At 56.9% G+C, this 27033-nt stretch overlaps 2 protein-coding genes across 4 annotated transcripts; one reads left to right on the plus strand and one right to left on the minus strand.

Moving 5' to 3' along the window:
- Positions 1–6913, minus strand: ORC6 (origin recognition complex subunit 6). Of its 3 annotated transcripts, none has more exons than XM_080645322.1 (7): positions 5746–6180; positions 4388–4513; positions 3054–3217; positions 2743–2832; positions 2398–2510; positions 1417–1485; positions 1–512 (listed from the first exon to the last, which is right to left on the minus strand). In XM_080645322.1, exons 1-7 carry the CDS (start codon positions 6046–6048, stop codon positions 385–387), a joined length of 993 nt encoding a protein of 330 aa, XP_080501448.1. In that variant the 5' UTR covers positions 6049–6180; the 3' UTR covers positions 1–384. The 3 variants fall into 3 exon arrangements, with proteins under 3 accessions (XP_080501448.1, XP_080501447.1, XP_080501449.1); XM_080645321.1 differs by having other exon boundaries at positions 4388–4517; positions 5746–6108; XM_080645323.1 differs by lacking the exon at positions 5746–6180 and adding an exon at positions 6766–6913 and having other exon boundaries at positions 2–512; positions 4388–4517.
- Positions 5996–26766, plus strand: VPS35 (VPS35 retromer complex component). Its single transcript, XM_080645320.1, has 17 exons — positions 5996–6374; positions 10811–10909; positions 11995–12091; positions 12756–12879; positions 13142–13324; positions 14509–14722; positions 16010–16093; positions 17213–17322; positions 18120–18216; positions 18317–18465; positions 20007–20214; positions 20506–20661; positions 21768–21890; positions 23025–23204; positions 23610–23849; positions 24898–25041; positions 25823–26766. The coding sequence occupies exons 1-17, from the start codon at positions 6372–6374 to the stop codon at positions 26000–26002; spliced, it is 2391 nt and encodes a 796-aa protein (XP_080501446.1). The 5' UTR covers positions 5996–6371; the 3' UTR covers positions 26003–26766.
- The last annotated feature ends 267 nt before the right edge of the window (positions 26767–27033 follow it).

The following is a 27033-nucleotide window of genomic DNA, read 5'->3' on the forward strand; positions in this document are numbered from 1 at the left end:
ACACATAAAAGTAGCATTTATTAACTTGGGCTGTACCATAGATTGATTCAGTCAATCCAGGAAACGAGACAAAAACTTAGTAAAACCTGTAACTCCGTCCGGCCTGAGTTTTACAGGCCGGAGGGGAGGCTTGAGAGAGAGGAGCGGCTCCGGTTCCTGTGCCGGGGGAGCCGGGGGAGCCAAGGCCGTGCCAGCCGGGGCTGGGGCCGATCTGGTGCACGTACTGCCCACACCAGGGGCCGGCCTGCTGCCCAGAGCGCCCAGCGCTGGGGCCGCTGTGAGGCCCAGCCGGAGGGTCCTTGTCACAAAAGCGGAAACGGCACCCCGCAGCCCTCGCCCCTTTGCTGGCGCAGGTGCACGGCGCACGCGGCCAGCACGCGGCCCTCACTCCGCCCCAGCCTCCTGTGCTCTGGCAGCGTTTTCCAGAATCTTCCTTTTCCACTCCTCGTAATCCAGCGCCGGGTCTTCACTGCTTGGCGCCTCAGGGGGGCCCTCTGCCACCTTCTCTGTTCCTGCGAGAGAACATGTCCAACGTGTTTCAGAGTCTCATGTTTACAAGTGACCTGAGAAGAAAGGAAGCTTCTCTCACGTGTCCTCTAACTGTAGGGACACAGGGAACGTGACCCTAGCTGGAACGTGACCCTAGCTGGAACGTGACCCTAGCTGGAGCGTGACCCTAAGGGGAACGTGACCCTAGCTGGAACGTGACCCTAGCTGGAACGTGACCCTAGCTGGAACGTGACCCTAGCTGGAACGTGACGCTAACTGGAACGTGACCCTAAGTGGAACGTGACCCTAGCTGGAACGTGACCCTAGCTGGAACGTGACCCTAGCTGGAACGTGACCCTAAGGGGAACGTGACCCTAGCTGGAACGTGACCCTAGCTGGAACGTGACCCTAGCTGGAACGTGACCCCAGCTGGAACGTGACCCTAGCTGGAACGTGACCCTAACTGGAACGTGACCCTAGCCGGAACGTGACCCTAGCTGGAACGTGACCCTAGCTGGAACGTGACCCCAGCTGGAACGTGATGCTAACTGAAATGCAAGTGGAGGCAGTATCTCACACACCTAGTTTTTGCTCTTACGCTCCAAGCGTCCCAGACACCCTGACGGCAGGTGACATACGCCACGCGCTCACCTGGTGCCTGACAGGCACCGAAGCCGCACCGCCTCCTTCACCCTCACGGCCATGCTAGGGAGCGGGGGCCGATACGAACGACCGCCATCGCTTTGAAGTGGAGGCTCTCAGGAATTAAGGGACGTCCCTAAACCGCAGCCAGGCGGCGGCAAGGCCGGATCGGAGGCCACGCAGTCCGGCAGCAGCTGTGCCCTCGGACCGATGCCCGTCAGGCGGTGACTGAGCAGCGGGGCGCTCGCTGCAGCAGCCCCGTCCGCGGGCGTTCGTGCGCCTTACCCGCTCCCGGAGCTTCACCCGCTGTCTTCTGTTTCTTCCCTGGCGGGGAACCGGAATCTCGAGGCTCTCCTTTAAGAAAAGACAAGTGCCATCAGGTTATACCTTTTCTCCTATTCTCAGCGTTAGTATTTGGGCATATTGAAAAAATATTTTTTAATGTTTTTATTGATTTCAGAGAGGAAGGAAGTGGGAGAGACAGAAACATCAGTGATGAGAGAGAATCATGGATCCGCTGCCCCCTACTGGGGATGCAGCCCGCAAACCAGGCATGTGCCCTGACCGGGAATCGAACCCGCGACCTCCCGGTTCATAGGTCGATGCCCAACCACTGAGCAACACTGGCCAGGTTTGGGCACTTTTTGGATGACAAATAAAAGCCAGATTCCTCGACTGGTCAGCGCCCAGGAGCAGGGAGGAGGCAGCGAGCTTGCCTTGGTCTCCTCTCGGCTTCTCGTCAGACGCGTGAGCCCCTGCTCTCCCAGCTCGAGCGTGCGATGCTGGCCGCCAACACGAAGCACGTGCATACAGACCCCGCTCACGGGTGGACTTGGAGAACCACGGGCTTTTAAAAACTTCTTTTCCCTGACCGGTGTGGCTCAGTGGCTAGAGCGTCGGCCCGCGGACTGAAGGGTCCCGGGTTCGATTCCGGTCAGGGGCATGTACCTTGGTTGCGGGCACATCCCTGGTGGCGGGTGTGCAGGAGGCAGCTGATCGATGTTTCTCTCTCATCGATGTTTCTACCTCTCTATCCCTCTCCCTTCCTCTCTGTAAAATATCAATAAAATATATTTAAAAAAAAAACACTTCTTAAGCTACTTTAATGGACAACAGAATAAAACAGCTTCCTCACTGAAATGTACCTGGTGCACAGTAAACACAGAATTCAGAAGCAGCCGCTTCGCAAGTTTGAAAATCCTGGCCTTTGACCGGCAGGTTTACGTCTTCACGCGACACGTTCTCGAGCCCCGGATTGGTACTCACGGCCTGTCTGCTGCCCGATCTTCTCTAACTGCTTACACAGCCGATCGAATATGGCTTTCTTCACGCCCGACGTGGCTACCATTTTGTTTTTGTCCACCTTTAGCTTTAAAATCCTACAAAGGAATTCGATAAACGATTGTTCTGCAGAACCATACAGTTGTTGGGTTGAAGATATTTTTAAACTATAAATATATATATTTTTTGCCGCTTTCAGACAGCATTTCAAGCCCGCAACCCGGGCATGTGCTCTGACTGGGAATCGAACCGTGACCTCCTGGTTTGTAGGCTGACGTTCAGCCACTGAGCCACCCGGCCGGGCTTTTCTGGGTGTGCAGACACACTTACTTGCACGCCGTGAGCAGCGCGGCGGTGGTGAACAGCGGCCTGGATAAGTCGAGATCCGCGTGCTGCGTCTGTGGGAGGCTGGACTCGTAGCTGAGGGAGAGCAGTGTGTGCAGAGTCCTCGTTAGAAAACAGTATTGCGAGGGGACTGGGGGTGCCCATCAGACGTGAAGGCTATTTAAATGCGTGCGATGCGCATTCTGTCACCTCAGCCTGCTCGTGGCTTTTAGCACGGAGCGGTCCGTGAACCGAACGCTGCATCGCTCTGCTTACGGACAGCATCAGCCTTCAGCCCAGGTGCTTACACCTCATACCTTTGCAGCGTCTGCGCGGCCAGGTCCACGGCCTCCGTGCAGCCGAACCGGACGGCCAGGTCTTGTATGCCGATACTGCAGTTCAGGCCCAGCAAACACTCGAAAGACTTGAGGCAGCGCTGGTACGTCTTCTTGTTCACACCGGCGAGTTTAGCTACGTAAGCCTTCGAAAGGGAAGCACGCACACACCCTAAGTCCTACACACGGGGGGGACCGTGTCAGGAGAGCTCAGGGGGGCTCTCGAGGCGCTCCGCCTCCGGAAGGCAGCCAGGTGCACGCAGACCCTACAGCCGAGCGGCAGGAACATGGCAGATGCAAGTACTGTCGCCCGTTTTTCAACAAAGGTGCTCGTGGGCAATTCACCGGGTCAAGGAGGGGAGTCTGGGGCGGGGAGGGGCGTGTGGAGGGACAGGGAGAGAAGAGGGGAACCGGGAGAGGAACCAGCTCTGCCTGGGGGAGTCCTCACACAAGGTGGCCATGGAGGTCCAACAGGGGCCTGCCGGCGGGCGTTGCCATGGAAAGAAGCTGTTGGGTGCACTCAGCCTTAAGCCACTCCAGAGCCCGGTCTGTTGGGGGAACTGTGTAGCTTGGAGTCTGCTCCAGAGAAGCTGTGAGTCTGATGGCAACGGGGAGCTAACCCACGGGGAGCCAGGGTGTTTTCACTAGTGACGCCACCGTTTAACAAGCGCGTCCTTATGTGACGGCACTGCATTCGGAGTGCTTCACACAGGATACGGCTTAATCCTCGCAACATCCAGTGAGATGGGTATTCTTACCCCCACTTCACGGGTGGGGAAACGGGAGGCTCCGAGATCTGGTCTCAACCCTGACTCCCCGATTCCCCGGCCTGTGCCCCCAACCCCTGTGATACTGAAGGAAAGACACACCTGGGTTTCAAGAAACGTGCTACAGGGGTGGGCAAACTTTTTGACTCGAGGGCCACCATGGGTTCTTAAACTGGACCGGAGGGCCGGAACAAAAGCATGGATGGAGTGTTTGTGTGAACTAATATAAATTCAAAGTACAGGAGCGGAGGGGAGAGCAAGAGAACCGGATAGAACAGCCGGATCCGTAGTTTGCCCACGGCTGCTTTAGGAGGGCGCTGGCCGCAGCAGGGGGGTGGCCTTGCAGGAAGAAAGGCGGGGCCAGGGAAATGAGATAATCGAGAGAATGTTGCAAAAAAAATTTTTTTTTCCCCTCCAGCTTGATAAAATGGTTTTAAAGTTCATCTCGAATAGTCAGGAAAATTCTAAAACACCGGAGTTTGGATGGGGTCCAGGCCAACCCCAAGGTGAGATTTGCGATAGTTCAGACCTTCAGGGGGCCCCGCTTACCCTGTCCAAGGGGCAGCTCCGACAGGAGGCCGCCAGGTCCAGGCACATGACGGCGCTGCTGGTCTCGGTGGTGAGCGCAGACAGGCCCCCGCACTTCACCCGGGACAGCCGCAGGTACTCCTCCGCCTTCCTGGTACAAGGGCAACACCATCCCTGAAACGCTCCTCGCGCCGTTTGTCCAACACCTGGGCAAACAATGCTCGCAGCCTGGCGGGCTAGAGCCTGAGCCTATCCCCTAGTACCCGTGGTCGGCAAACCGCGGCTCACGAGCCACATGCGGCTCTTTGGCCCCTTGAGTGTGGCTCTTCCACAAAATACCACGGCCTGGGCGAGTCTATTTTGAAGAAGTGGCGTTCGAAAAAGTTTAAGTTTAAAAAATTTGGCTCTCCAAAGAAATTTCGATCGTTGTACTGTTGATATTTGGCTCTGTGGACTAATGAGTTTGCCGACCACTGTCCTACGCAAGTTTACGTGGGGCAGGGGCTCCGACTCCAGACATCACTTGTTTTGCAGGCAAAAGCAAGCTCTCCATCTCTCCCAAAACGGCCCTCCTGTCTTCCTTATGTTCCCGGAACAAGCATGCACCACGCGGCAGGCCAGACCGGGGCCCCTTCCTGACCCCTTCCCCCAGATCTGTGGCTCTCAAACATGAACACTCAACGCAGAGGCTGGGTCTCCTCCCCAGCGACGCTGATGGGCGGGCGTGGGGTGGCACCAAGAACTTGCTTTTCTAACAAGCGTCAAGATGACACCATGCCGCTGGTGCAGGAGCCGCCCCTGGAGAGCCGCTGTTGTGGATGACAATCGAGTTGGAGAGGTCTCGCTCCAAATCCGCCGCCCCCCTCCGCCTGCCCCGCCCCGTCCGGGTCCGCCGTCCACGCTGTCGCCACTGGTCTCCCGTCTAACCCTGGATCCTGCCGGGCCCTTCCCATCCCACGCTTTGGCACAGGCCGCTAGCTCTGCTCGGGCCCCTTCTGTCATTCGGGTCTCAGCGCACAGGACACCCACCCCCGGCCCCGGCCCCGGGCCCCGAGGTCCGGCCGTCACCCTGCTTTGTTCTGCACGTAGTTCCAGCCAACACCGAGACCTCCGTGGGGCCTGTGCCCCGTCGGTCTGCTTCGCCGCTGCAGACAGACCCCCAAGAAGCACGTGAGGAACGAACGACCGAAGTTCTCCGACTCTCGCCCTCCCCGCCCCCCGCCGCCGCGCACCCCAGGGAGCCAGTAGCTCCCGGGGGAGTCCACAGGGACCCCTCGACACCTCCTCCAGGACGGCTGCCGGCCTAAATCCTGCGGGAAAGGGGCGCGGCTCGCCTGGGGAGGCACCCGGGGCGCTGCGGCGTGCGCGGCCAGACTCACCTCAGCACATCGGGCTCGGAGATGCCCAGGCGCCGCGCTAAACGGGGGATCAGCCCTGACTCCATGGCACCAACGAGAGGACCCGCGCGCACAGCTCGGAGGAGACGAAACCCGCGCGCAGACGCCGCGCCCGCCAGTGGCAGCCAGGCCCCACCCTCCTGCTGCACCCGGATTGGTTGGGACGGAACGTGAGACCGCCCCGTCCACCAAGCTTGGTCTTCCTTCTGCGCATGCGCATGCCGATGGCACGCGCCAAAGCAGACGGACGTGGACGAGCGGCTCCCACTCCTTCCATTCCTCCATTCCTCACAAACTCCAGAAAGGCTCCCTTTCCCTCTGGCTTTCTCCTTCCTGGCTCCGAGCGAGTCCCCGCCTCTCCGCCCCGCCCCGCCCTCTCCCACACCGTGAACAGACTGGCTGGAGCCTCGGTCCGTCAACCCAGTACTCTGGGGCAAGGGCCAATCAATACGCGAGACTTAGGCTCCTAGAAGCCGACCAATCGAGGGGCCTCCTGCAGGCCCAAGGGCGGGGCTAGAGAGGGCGGGGCCTGGAGGCCTAGCGTCACCTGACCGCGGCTGGCTCGGCGCGCGGAGGCTGCTGAGTGCTGCAGGTCCCCGGGAGTCGCCATGGTGAGTGCCGAGGGGCGGCGGGTCCGGGCGGCCCCCCTCCCAGCCCCGGCGCTTGCCCATCGCCCTGGAGCGCTACGGGCGGAGTTGGGGCCCCGCCGCCGGGTCGCGGCTCCGACCAGCCCGGCGTGGCCTGCGGGGTGCGGGACAGGCCGGGGAAGGCCGCAGGCGCGGTGGGCGGCGGCTCCCGGCCGCAGCCGAGGCTCCGAGGCGGGCTCTCCTTGGGGGGTGTCTCGGCCTGCAGGCACTGGGGTCCGTGGAGGCCCGCGGCCGCCCCTGAATGCAGCCGGCCACCGCCCGAGTGCTGGGGCTGAGCGTCCGGCTCGGTCGGGGGCGTGCGGAGGGCCCGAGGCATCGGGACCCGCCCAGAGGTGGCTCCCGGCCGGCGTCCTACCTGACAGTGTCCGCCGGCGCCACGCCCTCTCAGGTGCAAGAAATACCCACTGGGGGGACCGTAACGGTGCCCTGGCCTTTGCCGGCCTCGTCGCCTCCTGAGCGCGGTGCCTTTCAGCGATTTCTAGGGACTCGCTTACGCGAATTTCCTGGAAGGACGCGCGCTCCCTGATAGCTAGGAACGTGTGGCCCTCGGGCACCTGGCCGTCTCCCCGGTCTCCCCAGTCTCCCCAGTGACGAAATCCAGGCGCTCCCCTCGCTGGGAGCGGGCATTCTCCCCGCGCCTCGGCGGTGGCGGCGTGGCTGCTGGCCGGCCGGTAAACTGGAACTTCCTCAAAATGTGCGCCCTGGTGCCTGGTTCCCACAAAGGCGAGTTGTCACTTGCATTTTATTGGCGTTTCACGGAGTCTGCACGGCTGAGGGATGTGTCTGTATGTGGGGGGCGGGGGCGCTGTAGGTCAGTTTTGAGGACCTCACATGCGCTCTGCACACGGGCTTCCCTTCCCGCGAGTGAAGGCCGCAGAGCATTCAGTGTGGATGTGGTGTTCTGTAATGAAAGCCCTTCACTGAGGCTCTCCTGCCGTACACCCCCTTCCTGTGTCAGGTGAACGGGCTCAGAGCGGGGAGCCAGACCCACAGTCCTGTGCGCGTGGATTTTATTGGGAGAGAAAACGAGTGCCAGTCTGGTCGCTGTCGCTGTCGCTGTCTCTGTCTCTGACTTGGGCAGGTCACTCAGTCTGCTTGGAGCCTTACTTTGGCATTTGAAAACCAGTGCTGCCTGGCCAGTGTGGCTCAGTGGTTGTTGAGCTTTGACCTATGAACCAGGAGGTCATGGTTCCATTCTCGGTTGGATTCTCAGTCAAGGGCACATGCCCAGTTGCAGGCTCCATCCCCAGTGGGGGGCGTGTTGGAGGCAGCCCATCCATGATTCTGTCTCATCCCTGATGTTTCTGTCTCTCCCTTTCCCTTCCTCTCTCTCTCCAATCAATGAAAACATTAAAAAGAAAGAAAGAAAGAAAACAAGTGTTGGCCTCTTTGGCTCCTCCCATCCTGGAATTCTAGGATCCAGGTCCGTTCATCCAGCACCTTGTATGCCTTGTACGTCAGGACTGTGCTCAGCGCTGGAATCGTCCCTCTCTGGCGGAGCTTAGGGGTCTGGAGGGGAGGACAGGTGGGTGCAGCTGGAGGAAGACGGGCCGAGGATGGAGGGCCAGGATGCTGTGCCGGCACCTCGGCTCTGCGGTGGGTCACGGGGAGAGGCCTGCCTGGGAGCTGGGAAGGCCCCCAGGAAGTACAGTGCGTAGGCAGGGGATGTTCTGCCTCCTGAGTTGCGTGCCCTCCTCGTCCCTGCCCCTGCCCCTGCCCCTGCCCCTGTCCCTGCCCTGCCCCTGCCCCTGTCCCTGTCCCGCCCCTGCCCCTACCCCTGCCCCTGTCCCTGTCCCTGCCCCCCTCTGCCCCTGCCCCTGTCCCGCCCCGCCCCTGCCCCTGCCCCTGCCCCTGTCCCGCCCCGCCCCTGCCCCTGCCCCTGCCCCTGTCCCGCCCCTGCCTCTGCCCCTGCCTCTGTCCCTGTCCCGCCCCTGCCTCTGCCCCTGCCCCTGCCCCTGTCCCGCCCCGCCCCTGCCCCTGCCCCTGCCCCTGCCCCGCCCCTGCCCCTACCCCTGCCCCTGTCCCTGTCCCGCCCCTGCCCCTGTCCCTGTCCTGCCCCTGCCTCTGCCCCTGCCCCTGTCCCTGTCCCGCCCCTGCCCCTGCCCCTGCCCCTGTCCCGCCCCTGCCCCTGCCCCTGCCCTGCCCTGCCCCTGCCCCGCCCCTGTCCCTGCTCCTGCCCCCGCCCCCGTCCCTGTCCCGCCCCTGCCTCTGCCCCTGCCCCCGCCCCCGCCCCCGCCCCCCCCCCGTCCCTGTCCCGCCCCTGCCCTGCCCCTGCCCCTGCCCTGCCCCTGCCCCCCTGCCCCCCTGCCCCCCTGTCCCTGTCCCTGCCCGCCCTCCTTCAGTGGTTCCTTTGTGCCTCACACTTTGAGCAGCTCCTGCGTGAACGTGGCGGTGTTCCGGCCCCTTGTGAGCGGGTTCTTTTCACTTCGCAGGTGGCTTGGGTTGTGGTGTTAGGGTCCATCTGCAGCCTGTGAGTGGAGAGATTGGCCAGCAGACAGGTGGTGAGGACGCGTGGAGATGATTGGTTGTGTCTACGGGGGGGGGGGGGGTAATAAAAGTAGCGGTGACACTTCTGACGTGCTAATTGCGAAGTGCGTTTCCTTCACTCTTCATCACAGTGACGTGAATGCTCCTGTTACCCCGTTTGATGGGAGAGGAAATGGAATGGAGAGGGGTTTGGTGATGGCTGAGCTCACCATGACCCCGCTTTTCTCTGCGCCTTACCCCTGTGTACACTTGGGGGTGCTGCTGGTTTGGGTCCCGAGCTAAAAGGGGCCTAATCACCAACGTTAATTTGATCTTGATTCTGTAGCGTTTCCATTTTTTCTTTAGTCGTTTTTTAAATTAAAGTGAAGTTTACGTGACATAAAACAAACCTTTTAAAAGTGAACAGTTCAGTGGCATTTTAGCACAATGTCGCACCACCCCCACCTCTGTCTAGTTGCCAAACATCTGTCACCCAGAGGAGACCCTGTGGCCTAGGTGCTGGTCCTTCAGCAGTGACTCCCCACTCTCCCTCCTGGTAACCCCCTGCGGCCTGTTTCGGGGTGATGTGCCCGTTCTGGATATCCCACACCACCGGAATCACGCAGTGTCTGCGCTTTCGTGTCTGGCTTCTTTCACTTAGCGCAAGTTTTCTAGGTTCACGCCCAGAGCATGTGTCAATACTGCTCTCCTTTTTACGACTGGATAATGTTCTGTTATTTATGTGTACCGTAACTTGTTTATCCATCCATCTGTGGATTCTCTAGTAACTTTTTATTAACTGCGTATTCTGAACATTCTAACACCAGCTCATCCATTCACTCGTTGGACCTTTACGAACATCTATTACGTGTCAGGCAGTGTTGGGTCCCAAGGATGTAAAAAAGACCGTCACTTATAATTAAAACGTGACCCAGTTGTGATTGAGGTGTAAACACAGGGTTTGTGCAACATGGAGAGGATGGGGTTAATTCTGCTGGACATGTTGTGAGCAGGTTTTTGCTGATGGCAACGATTACCTAGACATACAGGCAGGTTTACAGCCGTGAGTGCGCAAAGCACAAGTGTTATTCTTGTGTTGTTATTAATTACTGTATTATTTTTTATATCAACAACTGGAAGCCACTTCGGCCCCACCCTGTATTTTGTCCATATCCCTGTGGATCTGGGTTTGAAGTGGTGAGCTAGGGACTTGAGGAGAGGATCTTGGCTACCACACACCAGTCCAGCCAGTTTCTTTCTAGCCGTTTAGTCCCTCGTTGCATATTGCTTAAGGGGGGTCAGTGTTCCATAAGCGACTCCCTTGGTCTAAGAATGACCTCAGTGCAGATGGAAAGTGGTCTGGAGAAAGATGCTTTCAGAGATCCGGGCGGACGTGCACCTTCACAAGCGGGGTTGGTTGCCCGGCGGAGTGGCTCAGGGGCTGGCGTCGGTCCACGCACCAGGAGGGCACCAGGAGGGCACCAGGAGGGCACTGCTCGGTCCCCAGCACGGGCTGCGGAGGCAGCTACAGATGTTGGTGTTTCTCTCTCTCCCTCCCTCCCTCTCTAAAACATCAATGAAGAAAAGAATGGCGTTGTTCGATAGCTGCGTTTTGGGGGGATTCGGGTGTGTCAGCAGCACCTAGGCAGCGTACACTGGCCCTCACGTTTCTTCGCGGCTCGCCCGTAGGGGGTGCTCAGCAGTCCCGGAGAGAGTAGTTCTCTGCGCAGTGCCTCCTCCTCCTCCGCGTCGTGCTGACCTCAGGGCCCGCACAGCGCTCTGCGGCAGCATCAGACACCGGGGGTGGGCTTGGGAGGTTCCGTGGGGCCGAGCCTCCCGGGAAACCTGGGGAAGGGCCCGGTGAAGCTGTAGGAGTAGCCGAGCTGTGAGAAGGGAGTGCGGTGAGACTCACGGAAACGTTTCTTGCTTTGCAGCCTACAACACAGCAGTCCCCCCAGGACGAGCAGGAGAAGCTGCTGGATGAGGCTGTGCAGGCCGTCAAGGTGCAGTCCTTCCAGATGAAGAGATGCCTGGTAAGCGGGCGGGGCGCGGGGCGCGGGGCGGTCTGCACGCACCCACAGGTGGTGTGGCCGGCGGTGGACTGGCGTGCTCTCCACTGAATTATTCCGCTGTGCTCTATCTTGAAGGCCTTTCTTCTGTTCTGAATGTACTTTTTGTAGACACTAGCTTAAGAATCATACTTATTCCCTAACCGGTGTGGCTCAGTGGCTAGAGCGTCGGCCTGCGGACTGAAGGGTCCCGGGTTCGATTCCGGTCAAGGGCGTGTACCTTGGTTGCGGGCAAATCCCCAGTGGGAGGTGTGCAGGAGGCAGCTGATCGATGTTTCTCTCTCATCGATGTTTCTAACTCTATCCCTCTCCCTTCCTCTCTGTAAAAAATCAATAAAATATATTTTAAAGAAGAGAATTATATTTACACATATTTACTTATTTTCAAATTCCAAAAAGAGTTTTAGCTAGGGCAGGGGATAATCTGTAGACTATGGATTCCTGATTAAATGTAAGAAACGGAACCAGGCGGGCTGGTTACAAATGGCTGTGATGAGGATGCTGACAGCCATCTCTCACCGCGTCTTACCGTTTCTAAAGCTTAGCAGGCTCTTTTAACCAATGTTGTATGGCTTTTCTTGCAGACGAGTTGGCACAAAAGAGAAAAGTCCTGGAGTGGGGAGCAGGGTGCGAGTGGGGAGCAGGGTGCAAGTGGGGAGCAGGGTGCAAGTGGGGAGCAGGGGTGGGCGCGGAGCTGCTAGGTTCCATCTCTCTCTGTATGCACCGTGTTTCCGGGTCTAAAAGGCTGGTCCTCCGGCTTCTCTGAAGGGTCCGAAGCTGTGGCCGCGCCATTGCCAGGACAGTGTCCTGCCCCACAAGCGCGGTGTGCCGGCTTCCTGACGGCCGGGGAGCCGAACCTGCGCCGCGGGGCCACAGGGGCGGGGTTAGGCTGGGGGGTTGCGGGCATGTAGGCTTGCTGAGCCCTGACCTGCTGGCCACTCCTGTGTGACGAAGCTGTCGGGGCCGTAACACATACCGGGCGAAGGGTCCCCTAACCATGTCCGGGCTTGCTGAAGGCTCGCTTCCCGCCACGTCTCTCCTGTCTCTAGGACAAAAACAAGCTCATGGACGCTCTGAAGCACGCGTCCAACATGCTCGGGGAGCTCCGCACCTCCATGCTGTCGCCCAAGAGCTACTACGAACTCTGTATCCTTTGAGTGGGGGCGGGCGCGCTGGGCCTCCCTCCTCTCCTTCCGGTCAGGGAGTTTGCTTCTCCCGGTTCCCTGGAGCCCGTCATCTTCGCTGTGTTCGGCGGACAGCGCTCCCTCCGGGCAGAGGTGACAGCGCTCCCTCCGGGCAGAGGTGACAGCGCTCCCTCCGGGCAGAGGTGACAGCGCTCCCTCCGGGCAGAGGTGACAGCGCTCCCTCCGGGCAGAGGTGACAGCGCTCCCTCCGGGCAGAGGTGACAGCGCTCCCTCCGGGCAGAGGTGACAGCGCTCCCTCCGGGCAGAGGTGACAGCGCTCCCTCCGGGCAGAGGCGCTCAGGGACAAGAAGGAGCCCGTATCGGAGGCCCTTCTGCGCCTTCACTCCGTGCTGTGGCTGTGCCTCGGTTCCTGCGGGCACGGGGCAGCTGGTTCTTTCCTTACGGCCCCCATCCCGTCTGCAGGACCCGCACGGCAAAGGGGGTGAATGTGCGGCTCCAACCTGCCAGCAGACTGGCAGGCAGCCCTTGTTCTGTCTGCTTCGCCCGCCAGACAGACAGCTTTCGAACCCGTTTTCAGATGGCTGCCCGCTGGCTGAGCGGCTGCCGCGAGTCCAGGGAGCCGCTCCGCGCGGCCAGCTCCGTTTGAGCCCTTAACCTCCGGAAAGATATGGCTATTTCCGACGAGCTGCACTACTTGGAGGTCTACCTGACGGACGAGTTTGCCAAAGGACGGAAAGTGGCGGACCTCTACGAGCTGGTGCAGTACGCGGGCAACATCATCCCGCGGCTGTAAGTCCGGGCACCGGGGGGCCTCGCGGAGGGTGATCGTTCTATTTCTCAGCTGGCTTAGCGAGGGATTTTGGAAATAGAAGGAAAGGGACGTGTTTTATTCAATGTCTTGACTGCTAGAAAAGTGAATGTGACGATTATTCCTAATATGCGGAAAGGTGATGGTTATAGGGGTGTGTGTGTGTGTGTGCATTGGCATTCCGTGTGTCGCCATGTGTCCTCAGATTCCTGACGGCCGTGTCGTGTCTCCTCGCCGTCCTAGGTACCTGCTGATCACGGTGGGCGTGGTGTACGTGAAGTCTTTCCCTCAGTCCCGGAAGGACATTCTGAAGGACTTGGTGGAGATGTGCCGTGGGGTGCAGCACCCGCTGCGGGGTCTGTTCCTCCGCAACTACCTGCTCCAGTGCACCAGGAACATCCTGCCGGACGAGGGCGAGCCCGCCGAGTGAGTGCCTTGCTGTCCTCGGGGCGCGCTTGCTCGCTGTGGACACAGACCGGTGCACAGGGCGCCGGGGTGTCTGCTTCGGTCGCTGTGACGCGGCGCCTCCGTGTGTCCTGGGATGGGCACGTGCCGCACGACGGGGCGCCTGTGCGTTACTGGGCCTGCTCTTCTCGTGACGGGGCGGAGAGCGTTTTTCATCCCATTCGATAGACTTTGGAAAGATGACTCGTGAAACGCGTCCTGTTTTGGGAATTGTATTTTCAGTGAAGTAATGACGCGTGCTTAACGTTTTCCGTGAACTATCCGGTTTTCCTGCTGGTCCCCGCATGGCTGTCAGTTTGTACAGTGTGTGGGCTGGCCTGCCAGTTACCCTAGACCCGTGGTCGGCAAACTGCGGCTCGCGAGCCACATGCGGCTCTTTGGCCCCTTGAGGGTGGCTCTTCCACAAAATGCCACGGCCTGGGCGAGTCTATGTTGAAGAAGTGGCGTTAGAAGAAGTTTAAGTTTAAAAATTTGGCTCTCCAAAGGAATTTCAGTCATTGTCCTGTTGATATTTGGCTCTGTTGACTAATGAGTTTGCCGACTGCTGGCTAGAACAGAAGTAGTTTTCATGATCTGTGCACACACATGAGGTTAACGCCCAACCAGAACAAACACAGGTGTAGCCGTGTAGAGAAGCACGTGAGGCTCTTTGCTTTATTATGATTCTACCCCCAGTTTTGAAGGTTAATTAGCAATCGGTAAGGAAGGTTTGAAAACTGCGTTCCCCGTCTTAGGAGGTGTGAAAACAGGCAGGAAATACATGGTCTCTTCCCTCCCTCGCCAGGCTTACCTTCCAGTTGAAACGTAAACTGTTAACAGTTCGGTGATGTAGTTGCCAGTACGTTAGGTCAGTGTTTTAGGCTTTTGAACGAATGGAGCTGTCGCAACAGCAGGTCTGCTTGGTGCGGGGAAGGCGAGGGGAAGTGTTCTGTCCCCTTAACACCTGATGTGCTGGGTCCTCTCCCGGCATTCCCCCTGCAGCTTGTTCCCCTGGAAACCGAACGCTGAGCTGTGAGGTTGGAAGCCTTTGATGAAGCCCCGGGGCCTTAGAGGGAGAAGGAGGTGGTGCACGAAGGGGAGGTGGCGGTGAGTTTGTCCCGTGATGTGGACCCCGTGTGTGAAGGTCTCCCACTGTTTCCTTGCAGTGAAGAAACGACGGGCGACATCAGTGACTCCATGGATTTTGTGCTCCTCAACTTTGCAGAAATGAACAAGCTGTGGGTGCGCATGCAGCATCAGGGCCACAGCCGAGACAGGGAGAAGCGAGAGCGGGAGAGGCAGGAGCTGCGGATCCTGGTGGGGACCAACCTGGTGCGCCTCAGTCAGCTGGAAGGCGTCAACGTGGAGCGGTACAAGCAGGTGTCTTTTTTCACTTGTCACCTCTCTCATGTCCGGCGGTGCCACCGGAGTCTGATTTTAAACGTAGAGATATTTTTGTTAAATGACATCAAAGAAGACTTAAATAAACCGGAAGACCCGTGTTGAGTTTGTGTTTGTGGAGTGGAAGGTTGAATATGACCGGTTTCTCTTTTTTGAACTGAGATGAACTGTATTTGCTGTAGATTTACTGTAAAGCTACGTAAGATTATGTGGTTTGGTGAGAGGGATAAACACCTAAGTGTGGAGGAGAATAAAGCAGGAGCCACAGACATTTTCTGTGACGCATCGGAGAGTAAATGCTGTTCACTCTGCCACCGGGAACTGCTGTGCCCTGGGTGTCATGCCGAAGCGGGCACAGACGGGCGGCGGCAACTTACAGGTCAGCGAGGCTGTGACCCCTGGAGTCAGCAATCCGGAATAGACCACAGCCATATAATCGACGGCTGGTAAAGGCACAGAAGCACAACAGATGGTTCTGGAATACGGACATCTATATGCAGACAAAACCGCTGACCTGTGACCCAGCCTCACTCCACATAAAAACTAAAAAATGGGCCCGAGGCCTAACCCTAACCCTAAGCCTGTTACAATTTTTAGAAGAAAACACAGGAAATCTCTGTAACCTTGGATTAGACAGGTTTCTTAGGACTTAAAAAGCACAAACCATAAAAGATAAATGAAATGGACTTCATCCCAAGTGAATTTTACTAAGTAGAAACACAGGGTTTTTAATTTAATAATTCTCTGTAAAATTAAAAACATTTTTTTTTTTATTGATTTCAGAGAGGAAGGGAGAGGAGCGAGAGATAGAAACATCAGTGATGAGAGAAAATCATTGATTGGCTGCCTCTTGCATGCCCCTGACTAGGGCTCGAGCCCAAAACCCGGGCATGTGCGGGTTAGAAACCTGTTCCCTGCATGTCTGTCAGTTTGTACAGTGTGTGGGCTGGCCTGCCAGTTACCCTAGAACAGAAGTAGTTTTCATGATCGATGCACACACATGAGATATTAACACCCAACCAGAACAAACACAGGTGTAGCCTAGAGAAGCACGTGAGGTTATTTATGGAATCTAACCGTGACCTGGTTCATAGGTCGATGCTCAATCACTGAGCCACGCCAGCCGGGCTATAAAATTTTAATCTAGAAACGAAGGAAGGATGAGAAAAGTCTAAAATACGATTTTTAAATTAATAGTCCAAGTGTGTTACTAGAGCGGTGGCTTAAGATGTTGAAAATCACCTTTAACTCTTACTTCTCTCTCAGATTGTCTTGACCGGCATATTGGAGCAAGTCGTGAATTGTCGGGATGCTTTGGCTCAAGAATACCTCATGGAGTGTATTATCCAGGTGAGTCATAGCACTTCACTTATGCTTTTTTTTAAAAAAAAAATATATATATATATATTTTATTGATTTTTTACAGAGAGGAGGGAGAGGGATAGAGAGTTAGAAACATCGATGAGAGAGAAACATTGATCAGCTGCCTCTTGCACGCCCCCTACTGGGGATGTGCCTGCAACCAAGGTATATGCCCTTGACTGGAATCGAACCTGGTACCCCTCAGTCCGCAGGCCGACGCTCTATCCACTGAGCCAAACCAGTTAGGGCTTTTAAGGTTTTAAAAAAAATATTTTTATTTTTTATTTATTTTTTAAACATTTAAAAATATTTTTATTGATTTTTAGAGAGGAAGGGAGAGGAAGAGAAACATCAATGAAGAGAGAGAATCATTGATCGGCTGCCTCCTTCACGCCCGCACTGGGGATCGAGCCCGCAACCCAGGCATGTGCCCTTGACCAGAATCGAGCTTGGGACCCTTCAGTTTGCAGGCTGACGCTCTATCCACTGAGCCAAACTGGCTAGGGGCAATTTATTTATTTTTTTAAACAACTCACTTTATAGTTCATTAGTTTTCATTTTTTAAAAAAACTCTTGACAAAGGAGAAGTGTAAAGAATTCCTTTCTCCTACTGCTAACTCGTGGTCTTTGCGTTTTCTCCCCCAAGTGTCAGAAAGCGTACCCTCCCCGTTCTCCCGGTCTCATTAGTTGCAGCATAATTGTGGGTGCGCTGTGCTTAGTGTAGTAGTCTGTCTGGGCTTATGTTTGGAGACGCTTACTGTATTTTAATTTAGTCCTCGAGATTGAAGTGATCTCTCCCACAAGTACGAACTTGGAATACTGCAAGCAAGTCCAGAAGCTAATGTGAACTGTGTTTACCTGTACCAGCCCAGTGGTCGGCAAACTCATTAGTCCACAGAGCCAAATATCAACAGTACAACGATTGAAATTTCTTTGGAGAGCCAAATTTTTTAAACTTAAACTTCTAACGCCACTTCTTCAAAATAGACTCACCCAGGCCGTGGTATTTTGTGGAAGAGCCACCCTCAAGGGGCCAAAGAGCCGCCTGTGGCTCGCGAGCCGCAGTTTGCCGACCACTGTACCAGCCAGCTCTGATTCGGCTTTCAGGTTTTCCCTGATGAGTTCCACCTTCAGACCTTGAACCCTTTTCTCCGGGCCTGCGCCGAGTTACACCAGAACGTGAATGTGAAGAACATCATCATCGCTCTGATCGACAGGTAAGAGCTTCCGGTGCCGGAGGGCGAACGTGCTGAGCTCGAATAACAACGTGAGACGCTGTCCTGCGTTATTCCCGCCCCTCCTTATCACAGCAGTGCCTTCCGTGGAAGTACGCGCTTAGTTCTGTAAGCATCGGTACCTGGTGCTCGCCTCACTCAGGCATGAAAGAGGTATCGCGTTTAATTGTGCAGGAAGCATGAGATAACATACATGTATAGAAATACATTTTTATTGATGTCAGAGAGGAAGGGCGAAGGAGAGAGAGAAGGAACATCAATGATGAGAGAGAGTTATCGACTGGCTGCCTCCTGCACGCCCTCCACTGGGGATGGAGCCCGCAACCCGGGCATGTGCCCTGATCGGGAATCTAACCGTGACTTCCAGGTTCACAGGTCAATGCTCAACCACTGAGCCACGCCGGCTGGGCTAAAGATTGTTCTTTATAATCATTCTTTTGAATACTTGTGTCACTTTAATGCATTTCTATCCATATCTGCTTAATTAGGCTTCAAAGAATTTGGCAGAATTGGCCTGTTGAGAACCATTTCTGTGTGGTATCAGGTTTGGGATGAAGTGGGAATGCAGGGAAATAGGGCTTCACTGGCAAACCGTGTAGTTAAAAGTGACTTGAGGAAGTGACCGGCCGTATCCTATGTCCTTTTAAAGCCCTTTTTGTTCTAGGAAAAGACACCTGCAGGACATAGGGAAGGCGTGAGGAGTGACATGTCATCTGCGCCCCCCCCCCCCCCCCCCCGCCCAGCTCCCTGCGCCCTAAACAAGGCTGTTCTGCCCGCAGGTTAGCGTTGTTTGCTCACCGCGAGGACGGGCCTGGCATCCCCGCAGACATCAAGCTCTTCGACATATTCTCCCAGCAGGTGGCCACCGTGATCCAGGTGGGTCTGGGTCTGGCGTGGCCCCCGGTCCCCACGGAGCCTCACAGCCGGGAGGTCCTTTGTCACTGTTTGGATGAATCCCGTGCTTTCTCCATCGCAGTCTAGACAGGACATGCCTTCGGAGGATGTGGTGTCTTTACAAGTCTCCCTCATCAACCTCGCTATGAAGTGCTACCCGGACCGCGTGGACTATGTCGATAAAGTTCTAGAGACAACAGTGGAGATATTCAATAAGCTCAACCTGGAACAGTAAGTCAGTTACATCCTTTTGTAAAGCCTCAGGAGGCACGTTTTGTCCCAGGTGTGTTTTTCTTCCTCCGTCCTTTCCGAAGGGTCGGCATCTGTCTCGTGTCAAGCATTTGGTCCAGGGACATGTTTGGTGCTGATCAGGGCAGGGAGTGGGACTGAGGCTATGGCTGCGTGCGCTGGTCAGGTGGCGCTCATGGAGCGTAAGCAGCTTCGGGGACCGTGTCTCCAGTTCAGGCCCCTCGTATAACGACCCCCAGGGAGACTCTGTGCCAAGCAGCAGCTCCCGAGAAGGAAGGGGTTCCCAGCAGATGAGGAGGTTGGGAAAAGTGGGGGCGTGCGTGATGTCAGGTGTGGAAGTTAAGGAGGTTTGCCATCCCCTGTTTTGAGCTTCGATGCCATCAAGGAGAGAATTCTCAGAGCGACCTTCGCAGAGCTCTCCCAGGCCTGCGGCCCCCTCTAGTGGCCACTGTGGGCACTTCCGAGCCCTTTGTCTTCCTCTGCGTCCCCTTCCTGTCCCGCCCTCCTCTGCTGCTGAGGTGCGTCCAGCTGGCCCTCACCGGGTGTCACTGTTCCACCTCATGCCGTCGCCCTCCTTCCGCCTGCAGGGGTCTCCCTTCGCCTCCAGGGGCTCGCTGCACCAGGAGGGTTGTTTTTCTTGCACCTCCTCCTGGCCCCCCCTTCCCTTGGGTCTGTGCCATTTTTGTGTGACCCGAAAAGCATTTCAGATCTTGAATGACACTGATGTCTCTATCTTCCCTTACTGAGTGAATTTTAAAGTAAAATCAGGTAAAAAGAAGAATCAGAAATCCCGATCGCTGACATTCTCTAAGGGCCGCTGTCCCTCGGTCTCCACAGAGGTCCACAGGCTGCTGCTGAGACCCATCCCTTGTCCCGACTCAGCGCCGCCCGATGCAGGAGCGGGAGTTGGTTTTCCTCCTGTTTGGCGGGCTTGCTAGTGTGGTCTGGTTTTTCTCCCTGCTCACCTTGGACGCGCTCACACAGTGCTTATCGGCCACCCCGGGAACCGAGCCGCCGCCTACCAGGCGTCCTCAACTACGGCCCGCGGGCCACATGCGGCCCGCCGAGGACATGGATCCGGCCCGCCGGGTGCCGCTGCCTGTCCTGCTTAGCAGCCGACGCGTCCCGGGCCCGCAGTGCGCATAGGAATTTGTTCATAGTTTTTTTTTTTTTTAAACTATAGTCCGGCCCTCCAACGGTCTGAGGGACAGTGAACGGGTCCCCTGTTTAAAAAGTTTGAGGACCCCTGGCCTAAACCCTTCCCTCAGAAACAGCGAATTGCAGACGGGCATTTTGCCTCCAGCTCCACAGCCTGGCATTACTGAAGCGCATTGTTGTCACTAGGCCATTAGTAGGTGAAGACACGTGTCAGGACGGGCATCCCGGAAGGAGGGCATTGGCGAAGGGGCGGGTGCCCGGGCCAGTTCCTTTCTGTGTAAACGGGAGGTGCAGATGGCCGCTGCCAGCGCCGCCCGTGTGCGGGAGCTGGTTCGGCTCAGTGCGAGCCGCCCTGCCTTTTGCAGCATCGCCACCAGCAGCGCCGTCTCCAAGGAGCTCACCAGGCTCCTGAAGATCCCCGTGGACGCCTACAGCAACGTCCTGACCGTCCTGAAGCTGAGGCACTTCCACCCGCTCTTCGAGTACTTCGACTACGAGTCCCGGAAGAGCATGAGCTGCTACGTGCTCAGCAACGTCCTGGATTACAACACGGAGATCGTCTCTCAGGACCAGGTAAGCGCGCGCCCGCGCCATGCGGTGTGGTTGCAAGTGGCTGTGCGTGTCTTAGTTACGGAGGTGGAGATGTGTGAGGAAGAGATGGAGCAGCTGTGACCTCCAGAAAGGGCGCCGTGCTGACTGACACCTGCCGCGTGTCTCTGCAGACGAGGCTGGCGTGCTGCCCGCGCGTCCTTACTTCTAGGACGAATTGTATTGTGGGTACTGCTGGGTGCCTGCCCACTGAAACCCTTGACGGCGGCTTTTTCTGCCGATGGCTTCACCCGTGGGTCTCTGTCTCACGTGCAGGTGGACTCCATAATGAACCTCGTCTCCACGTTGATCCAGGATCAGCCCGATCAGCCCTCGGAAGACCCTGACCCCGAGGACTTTGCCGACGAGCAGAGCCTCGTGGGCAGGTTCATCCACCTCCTGCGGTCCGAGGACCCCGACCAGCAGTACCTGGTACAGTTAGTTCTCCCCGCCCCGCCCCGCCCCGCCCCGCCCCGGGGAAGCAGGCACAGACGTGGTTCATGGGCTCACGCCCCGGGGAAGCAGGCACAGACGTGGCTCGTGGGCACACGCCCCGGGGAAGCAGGCACAGACGTGGCTCGTGGGCACACGCCCCGGGGAAGCAGGCACAGACGTGGTTCATGGGCACACGCCCCGGGGAAGCAGGCACAGACGTGGCTCATGGGCTCACACCCCGGGGAGCAGGCACAGACGTGGTTCATGGGCTCACACCCCGGGGAGCAGGCACAGACGTGGCTCATGGGCTCACACCCCGGGGAGCAGGCACAGACGTGGCTCGTGGGCTCACGCCCCGGGGAGCAGGCACAGACATGGCTCATGGGCTCACACCCCGGGGAGCAGGCACAGACGTGGCTCGTGGGCTCACACCCCGGGGAGCAGGCACAGACGTGGCTCATGGGCTCACACCCCGGGGAGCAGGCACAGACGTGGCTCGTGGGCTCACACCCTGGGGAGCAGGCACAGACATGGCTCATGGGCTCACGCCCCAGGGCCGTAGGAGGGTTTGAAAGGATGGCGGCTGCTCAGACATGAAGTGGAGTCCGTAGACTTTCCTCTCATAAACGTAATTGTTGCCCGTGTTCTGGAGCTCTGTCCTTTTGAAGACTTGTTAAGAACCGCAGAAAAGCCATCTCCCTTAGTTGGGTGTCTAGGGATCATTCCATGTTCGCAGCCTTTTAACTGTCGCTTTGAAGTGTAAGCAGCAACCCCGTAGTCAGGGTTTGCAAGTGCGAGTTGTGCTTGCCACCTCGAAAATGGGACGGGGCCTGTCCTTGGCGGCTCTGCCAGCACCGCGCTTCGTGCACGCGCTCAGGGAAACGTGTCCAAGCCCCTCTCTGCCCTGACGGGGTGGGCCGGCAGCCCCTCTGAGCCCCGTTTGCGAGATGGGGTTCGTGTGTGTCGGGTGACAGGCCTGCGAGATCAGAGGCGGGCCGAGCCCGCGGCGGGGCTGGCAGCGGTGCGAGGCCCAGCGGTGCCTCTCATCGGGTGATGGCTCGTCACGGTGCAGAGGGGACTGATGGCTTTGCGGTTTTTGTCAGATCTTAAACACGGCGCGGAAACACTTCGGAGCTGGCGGGAACCAGCGGATCCGCTTCACGCTGCCGCCCCTGGTGTTCGCCGCCTACCAGCTGGCCTTCCGCTACAAGCAGAATTCTAAAGTGGTGGGTGTGCCTCCGTGTGCGTGCTCTTGCCCGCCCTCCCTCCGTCCCTCCGTGTGCATTTAGTGTATTTCTATAGAAACTTCCACACACACAAGGCGGCGGCGGCGCATAAGCCCCAGTGTCGGTGGCTGTCGTTCCCCGCGTCGCGCAGTGATGTTGGCAGATCAGACACCGGCCGAGGCCCGGAAATGAGGCTCAGCCGGGGTAAGGGTGTGCTCGGAGCTGCCCGTGTCGGAAGCTCCCCGGTGAGACGCTGAGGCCTACACAGCTGCCTCAGTCTGCAGTCTGACGGCGGCTGCACTGCCCAGGCTCCGCGGGGTAGCTGCCACACGGGAGGCCGCGCCTGTCCCCTCTGGAAGAGCCCCCATCGAGGCATCTTGGGGTTGGACCCATTGTGGGTTTTTTGTTTGTTTGCTTTTTAATTTTTTCCATTTTTATTTTTAAAATACATTTTTACTAATTTCAGAGAGGGAGGGAGAGAGAGATAGGAACATCAGTGATGAGAGAGAATCAGTGATCGCTGCCTCCTGCACGCCCCCTACTGGGAATTGAACCCACATCCCGGGCATGTGCCCTTGACAGGAATTGAACCCAGGACCCTTCAGTCCACAGGCTGACGCTTTATCTGCTGAGCCACACCAGGTAGGGCTGGACCCATCCTTTATGAGCTGCTGTAAAGGAGGAAGCAGGACCGTGTACAAGGTCCCCATCACGTTACGTTTGCAAAGAAGAAAGAAAGGAAGACCTTCACACACAGTGTCATCAGGGGTTATTGCTGGCGATAGGTTTAGGGATAGTTTTCATTTTTACAAATCTTATTTTGCTTATTTTTCTAATTTTGTCCAAATTTGGAATGTGTTGCTTTTCTGATGAGAGAACAGATGCCTAGTGTTTAGAGTGCACAGTGCGCTGGAAGGGCGGCCTGAGCAGACTCCTGCCGAGCCCCTGTGTGCGTGGTGAGTGAGAGAAAGGACTGCCGCCGCCTCCTGCGTGTCCTGTGGAGGTTCATGTGCAGTGAGTGTCCTTGAGCGCGCTCACCGGACCTGCCGGGGACCAGCCGCGCTCACCGGACCTGCCGGGGACCAGCCGTGCTCACCGGACCTGCCGGTAAGCAGCCTCGGCTTCGTGTTGCAGGATGACAAGTGGGAAAAGAAGTGCCAGAAGATCTTCTCCTTCGCTCACCAGACCATCAGCGCGCTGATCAAGGCCGAGCTGGCCGAGCTGCCCCTCCGGCTGTTCCTGCAGGGCGCCCTTGCGGCCGGCGAGATCGGCTTTGAGAACCACGAGACAGTAGCGTATGAGTTCATGTCCCAGGTGAAGACCTGTCCCTCTGGGCTCAGTCGCCTGGGGGTGGTGCCAGGGCTGCACCCTCCCTTCCCACCGGCTTGGGACCTCTTAGTGCTGCGGCCACAGGGACTGTTTGGAGAGGGAAACCCATCAGTTATGGGTGCTGGTGAGACTCAGGTTCCCAAGGGGTCCTGTTAAAACTTCCTTGGAGAAAGCCCTTTGCTCCTCCGGCTGGGGAGGCCTGGGTTAGGCAGACGCTAAGACCGCCTTCCTGCTGCAGCGGGTCAGCCCCCGCCGCCTCCTGCCTCTCCCGGGCCCGCACGCGCTCCTCCGAAGCCCGCCGCAGGCCTCCTGGTGGGGCGTGGTGGGACCTGCTTGGGAAATGCCCACGGGCATGGCTGGCCCCTAAAGGCCCCCTGCTCTGCCCGCCAGGCGTTCTCGCTGTACGAGGACGAGATCAGTGACTCCAAAGCCCAGCTGGCGGCCATCACGCTGATCATCGGCACGTTTGAGAGGATGAAGTGCTTCGGCGAGGAGAACCACGAGCCGCTGAGGACGCAGTGCGCGCTCGCCGCCTCCAAGCTCCTGAAGAAGCCGGACCAGGGCCGAGCCGTGAGCACCTGCGCCCACCTCTTCTGGTCTGGCAGGAACACGGACAAAAACGGGGAGGAGGTGAGGCGCGCCTGGGCCCACGGCGGGCGGGAGCGTGGGTGGCGGGCTGTGCCTGGAGTGCCAGGAAACCGCACCTGGAGTGCTGCTCCTTTAAGGAGACGGAAAGGAAAGCGGTGTACGGAGTTCATCCTGCGGGCCGCCGCCGCTTAGAGACCGTGGTAACAGCCAGTGGGTGCTGCCGCCTTGAGCAGACAGACACCTGTACCCAGGCCCACCTGCTCAGTGCAGGGCCGCTGTTTCCCGCGGCACGTGGCCACTCGTGGCTGTCACAGTCGGCCGGTGCTCCCCGTGTATCAGGCCTGTTCCTGATGGTTACACTTGGTGGGGTGGCCTGCGCTCTCGGTGTCACCGTGTCGTGTTTGGGTGTCCTGCCCGCACCATGTACACGGGGACCATGATTGCTGTCTGCCCTGCCTGCTCCGCCCTCCGGCCATCCCCGTCTCCCCCGCCCGCCCGCGGCTTCCTCTGACACAGTTGGTGCACTGCTGTGGAGGCTGAACGCAGCTCGTTCACGCACAGGAAACCACAGAACGTGTGTGGCTTCTTTTTTTTTTTTTTAATATATTTTATTGATATTTTACAGAGAGGAAGGGAGAGGGAGAGAGAGTTAGAAACATCGATGAGAGAGAAACATCGATCAGCTGCCTCCTGCACACCTCCTACTGGGGATGTGCCCGCAACCAAGGTACGTGCCCTTGACCGGAATCGAACCCGGGACCCTTTAGTCCGCAGGCCGACGCTCTATCCACTGAGCCAAACCGGTTTCGGCGTGTGTGGCTTCTTTACCGCAGCACTCACTCTATTGTTGTGGTCTGGAACCCAGCCCACACCGTCTCCGCGTACGCTGTATGTCAACGTAAAACATAAATATGCAAAACAAGCACCTGTTTGTCTTAAAATGAGGCTGCGTGCTTTATACAAGGAACGTTAAAGTCCTTTTGTCCCTTTGAAACATGAGCGAGGCGCCTGGAGTTGTGAGTATGTCCCTGTGGGCTGCGCGTTTGTGAAATGTTGATCTCGTTACCCCCCCCCCCCCCCTTCGTTGCAGCTGCATGGAGGCAAGAGGGTCATGGAGTGCCTGAAGAAAGCCCTGAAGATAGCGAACCAGTGCATGGACCCCTCGCTGCAGGTGCAGCTCTTCATAGAGATTCTCAACAGATACATCTACTTCTACGAGAAGGAGAACGATGCGGTGAGCGAGCTCCGTCCCCCTCCTGCTCTCGGTTGGATGCACGCGCAGTTTACCATCCTGGCCCCGTCGTCTTTGTTTACAAGGCTCAGGGTTGGGAGTGCCCACCCACTGGTCTCTGAGTCCCCAAAAGCCTGCTCTGTCCAGGTGGGCGCGTCTCGTTCGCTTAGGAATGATTGTAAAAACAGCCACTGTCTGTCTAAAGCACGAAATAACTTACGTAGGAGGCTGACTTGTCATCCCGTACAAGTTTAGAAGGATTCCTGAAGAAGGAGTGAGGGTTTGCAGTTAAATACTGTTTTGCTGCTGTTCTCTTACTGGTTCATGAGGCTCTGTATTTTTTAATGCCCCCCCCCCTTTTTTTGAATAGCCAATAGTTGTAGCTTAAACCAGGAACCCTGTTCTTGTTCTCATCTCTCTTTTTCTTTCTTTTCCATAATTACTCTGGTAATTGGTGAGAGTAACACGAGCTCCTCAAAATGTTGTTTTTTTAAAAAAATATATTTTATTGATTTTTTACAGAGAGGAAGAGAGAGGGATAGAGTTAGAAACATCGATGAGAGAGAAACATCGATCGGCTGCCTCCTGAACACCCCCCACTGGGGATGTGTCCGCAACCAAGGTACATGCCCTTGACCGGAATCGAACCTGGGACCCTTCAGTCCGCAGGCCGACGCTCTATCCACTGAGCCAAACCGGTTAGGGCTCAAAATGTTTTTATTAAGTTACCTTTGACCCTTAGTGGTGCGTGCTGGATCATGAGCTTGTGCACATTGCTTCGTAGGTCACAATTCAGGTTTTGAACCAGCTTATCCAGAAGATCCGAGAAGACCTCCCCAATCTCGAGTCCAGTGAAGAAACGGAGCAGATTAACAAGCATTTCCACAACACGCTGGAGCACCTGCGCCTGAGGCGCGAGTCCCCGGAGTCCGAGGGGCCCATTTACGAAGGCCTGGTCCTGTGAAGGGAGCGCGCCCTGCTCCGCCCAGCACGGCCCGAGGTGTGTCCTAGGCCGCCCTCCATAGATTGTGCCTTCAGAAAAGCTGAGGTAGGCCTCCCGTCTCTCACCCGTGATGTGTTTGACCCAGCACCTCCGGACACTCACCTTCAAGACCTTAATAAAGTTCCTCACTTCCTAAGTGTTCAGGTCGACTGATCACCCAAGTGGCATGATTGATTTGCTATTTAAAATTACCGTGATTTGTACAAAAACAAAAAAAAAGTACTTAGAAACCACTCTCGCGGCTACTGATGAAGCTCTCCTTTGTCCCTGTCCGGCTCCATGTCGGCTGTGTCGTTTCCTCGTTCCTGGGAGCACTAACCGGCCGGAGTCTGTCTCTCTGTTCGCTAGTCCAACGTGGGTTAATCTAGATGAAAGGATGCTGGGTGTGCAATTCAGCTGGGGCTCCTCCCTGCGTGCAAGGTGAGGCCCTGTATAAACTCTCCCTAAAACTAGAATCTGTTAATGCATGTTTGAGGATCTAAAGCACCACGGTCAAAAGCAGAAGCTGTCTTTTGCATATTTGGACTCAGCCATCCATTAAGAACCTATGTTGTCCTCTTGACATATTTATCAAAATAATTTTGTTCTAAATAGTATAAAATAGAAAATTTGTGACCTATGTAATTTATGTATAACCTTCAATGTAAATTTAGGGGGAAATGCATCAGACCATCATCACGATTTTTTTTTTTGCACCAGTGAGAATAAAGTTGCTATTAACAGTCTGGACTCCTCTTTTCATACCGACCCACAAAGGAGCCAGCAGGTGCCTGTGGAGTGGAGGCGCTTTTCCTGCGCAGAGACTGCTCAGCCGCTGTCACCACAGGCTCCTGCCTCACCACACCTGGCGTCCTGGTGGCCTCTGCTGTCCTGGTGGCCTCTGCTGTCCTGGTGGCCTCTGCTGTCCTGGTGGCCTCTGTCATGGCCGGCACAGGCCCTCAGGGCGGCTGCTGGAGTTCAGCTGGTTTCTGATGCTCGCTGTGCTGGTTTAA

The sequence above is a fragment of the Plecotus auritus genome (genome assembly GCF_963455305.1).
Source record: "Plecotus auritus genome assembly, chromosome: 10".
Lineage (NCBI taxonomy): Eukaryota > Metazoa > Chordata > Mammalia > Chiroptera > Vespertilionidae > Plecotus > Plecotus auritus.

Bases quoted from the DNA above. Each gene is read 5' to 3' on its own strand.
- VPS35 (XM_080645320.1), top strand. The intron at 18,217-18,316 runs GTGGGTCTGGGT...TCTCCATCGCAG, and splicing joins AGGTGGCCACCGTGATCCAG to TCTAGACAGGACATGCCTTC. The intron at 25,042-25,822 runs GTGAGCGAGCTC...ATTGCTTCGTAG, and splicing joins ACGAGAAGGAGAACGATGCG to GTCACAATTCAGGTTTTGAA.
- ORC6 (XM_080645322.1), bottom strand. From the start codon at position 6,048: ATGGAGGAATGGAAGGAGTGGGAGCCGCTCGTCCACGTCCGTCTGCTT. The intron at 2,833-3,053 runs GTATGAGGTGTA...GCTCTCCCTCAG, and splicing joins GCCGCGCAGACGCTGCAAAG to CTACGAGTCCAGCCTCCCAC. The intron at 513-1,416 runs GTAAGGCGCACG...GTTCTCTCGCAG, and splicing joins GGGTGAAGCTCCGGGAGCGG to GAACAGAGAAGGTGGCAGAG.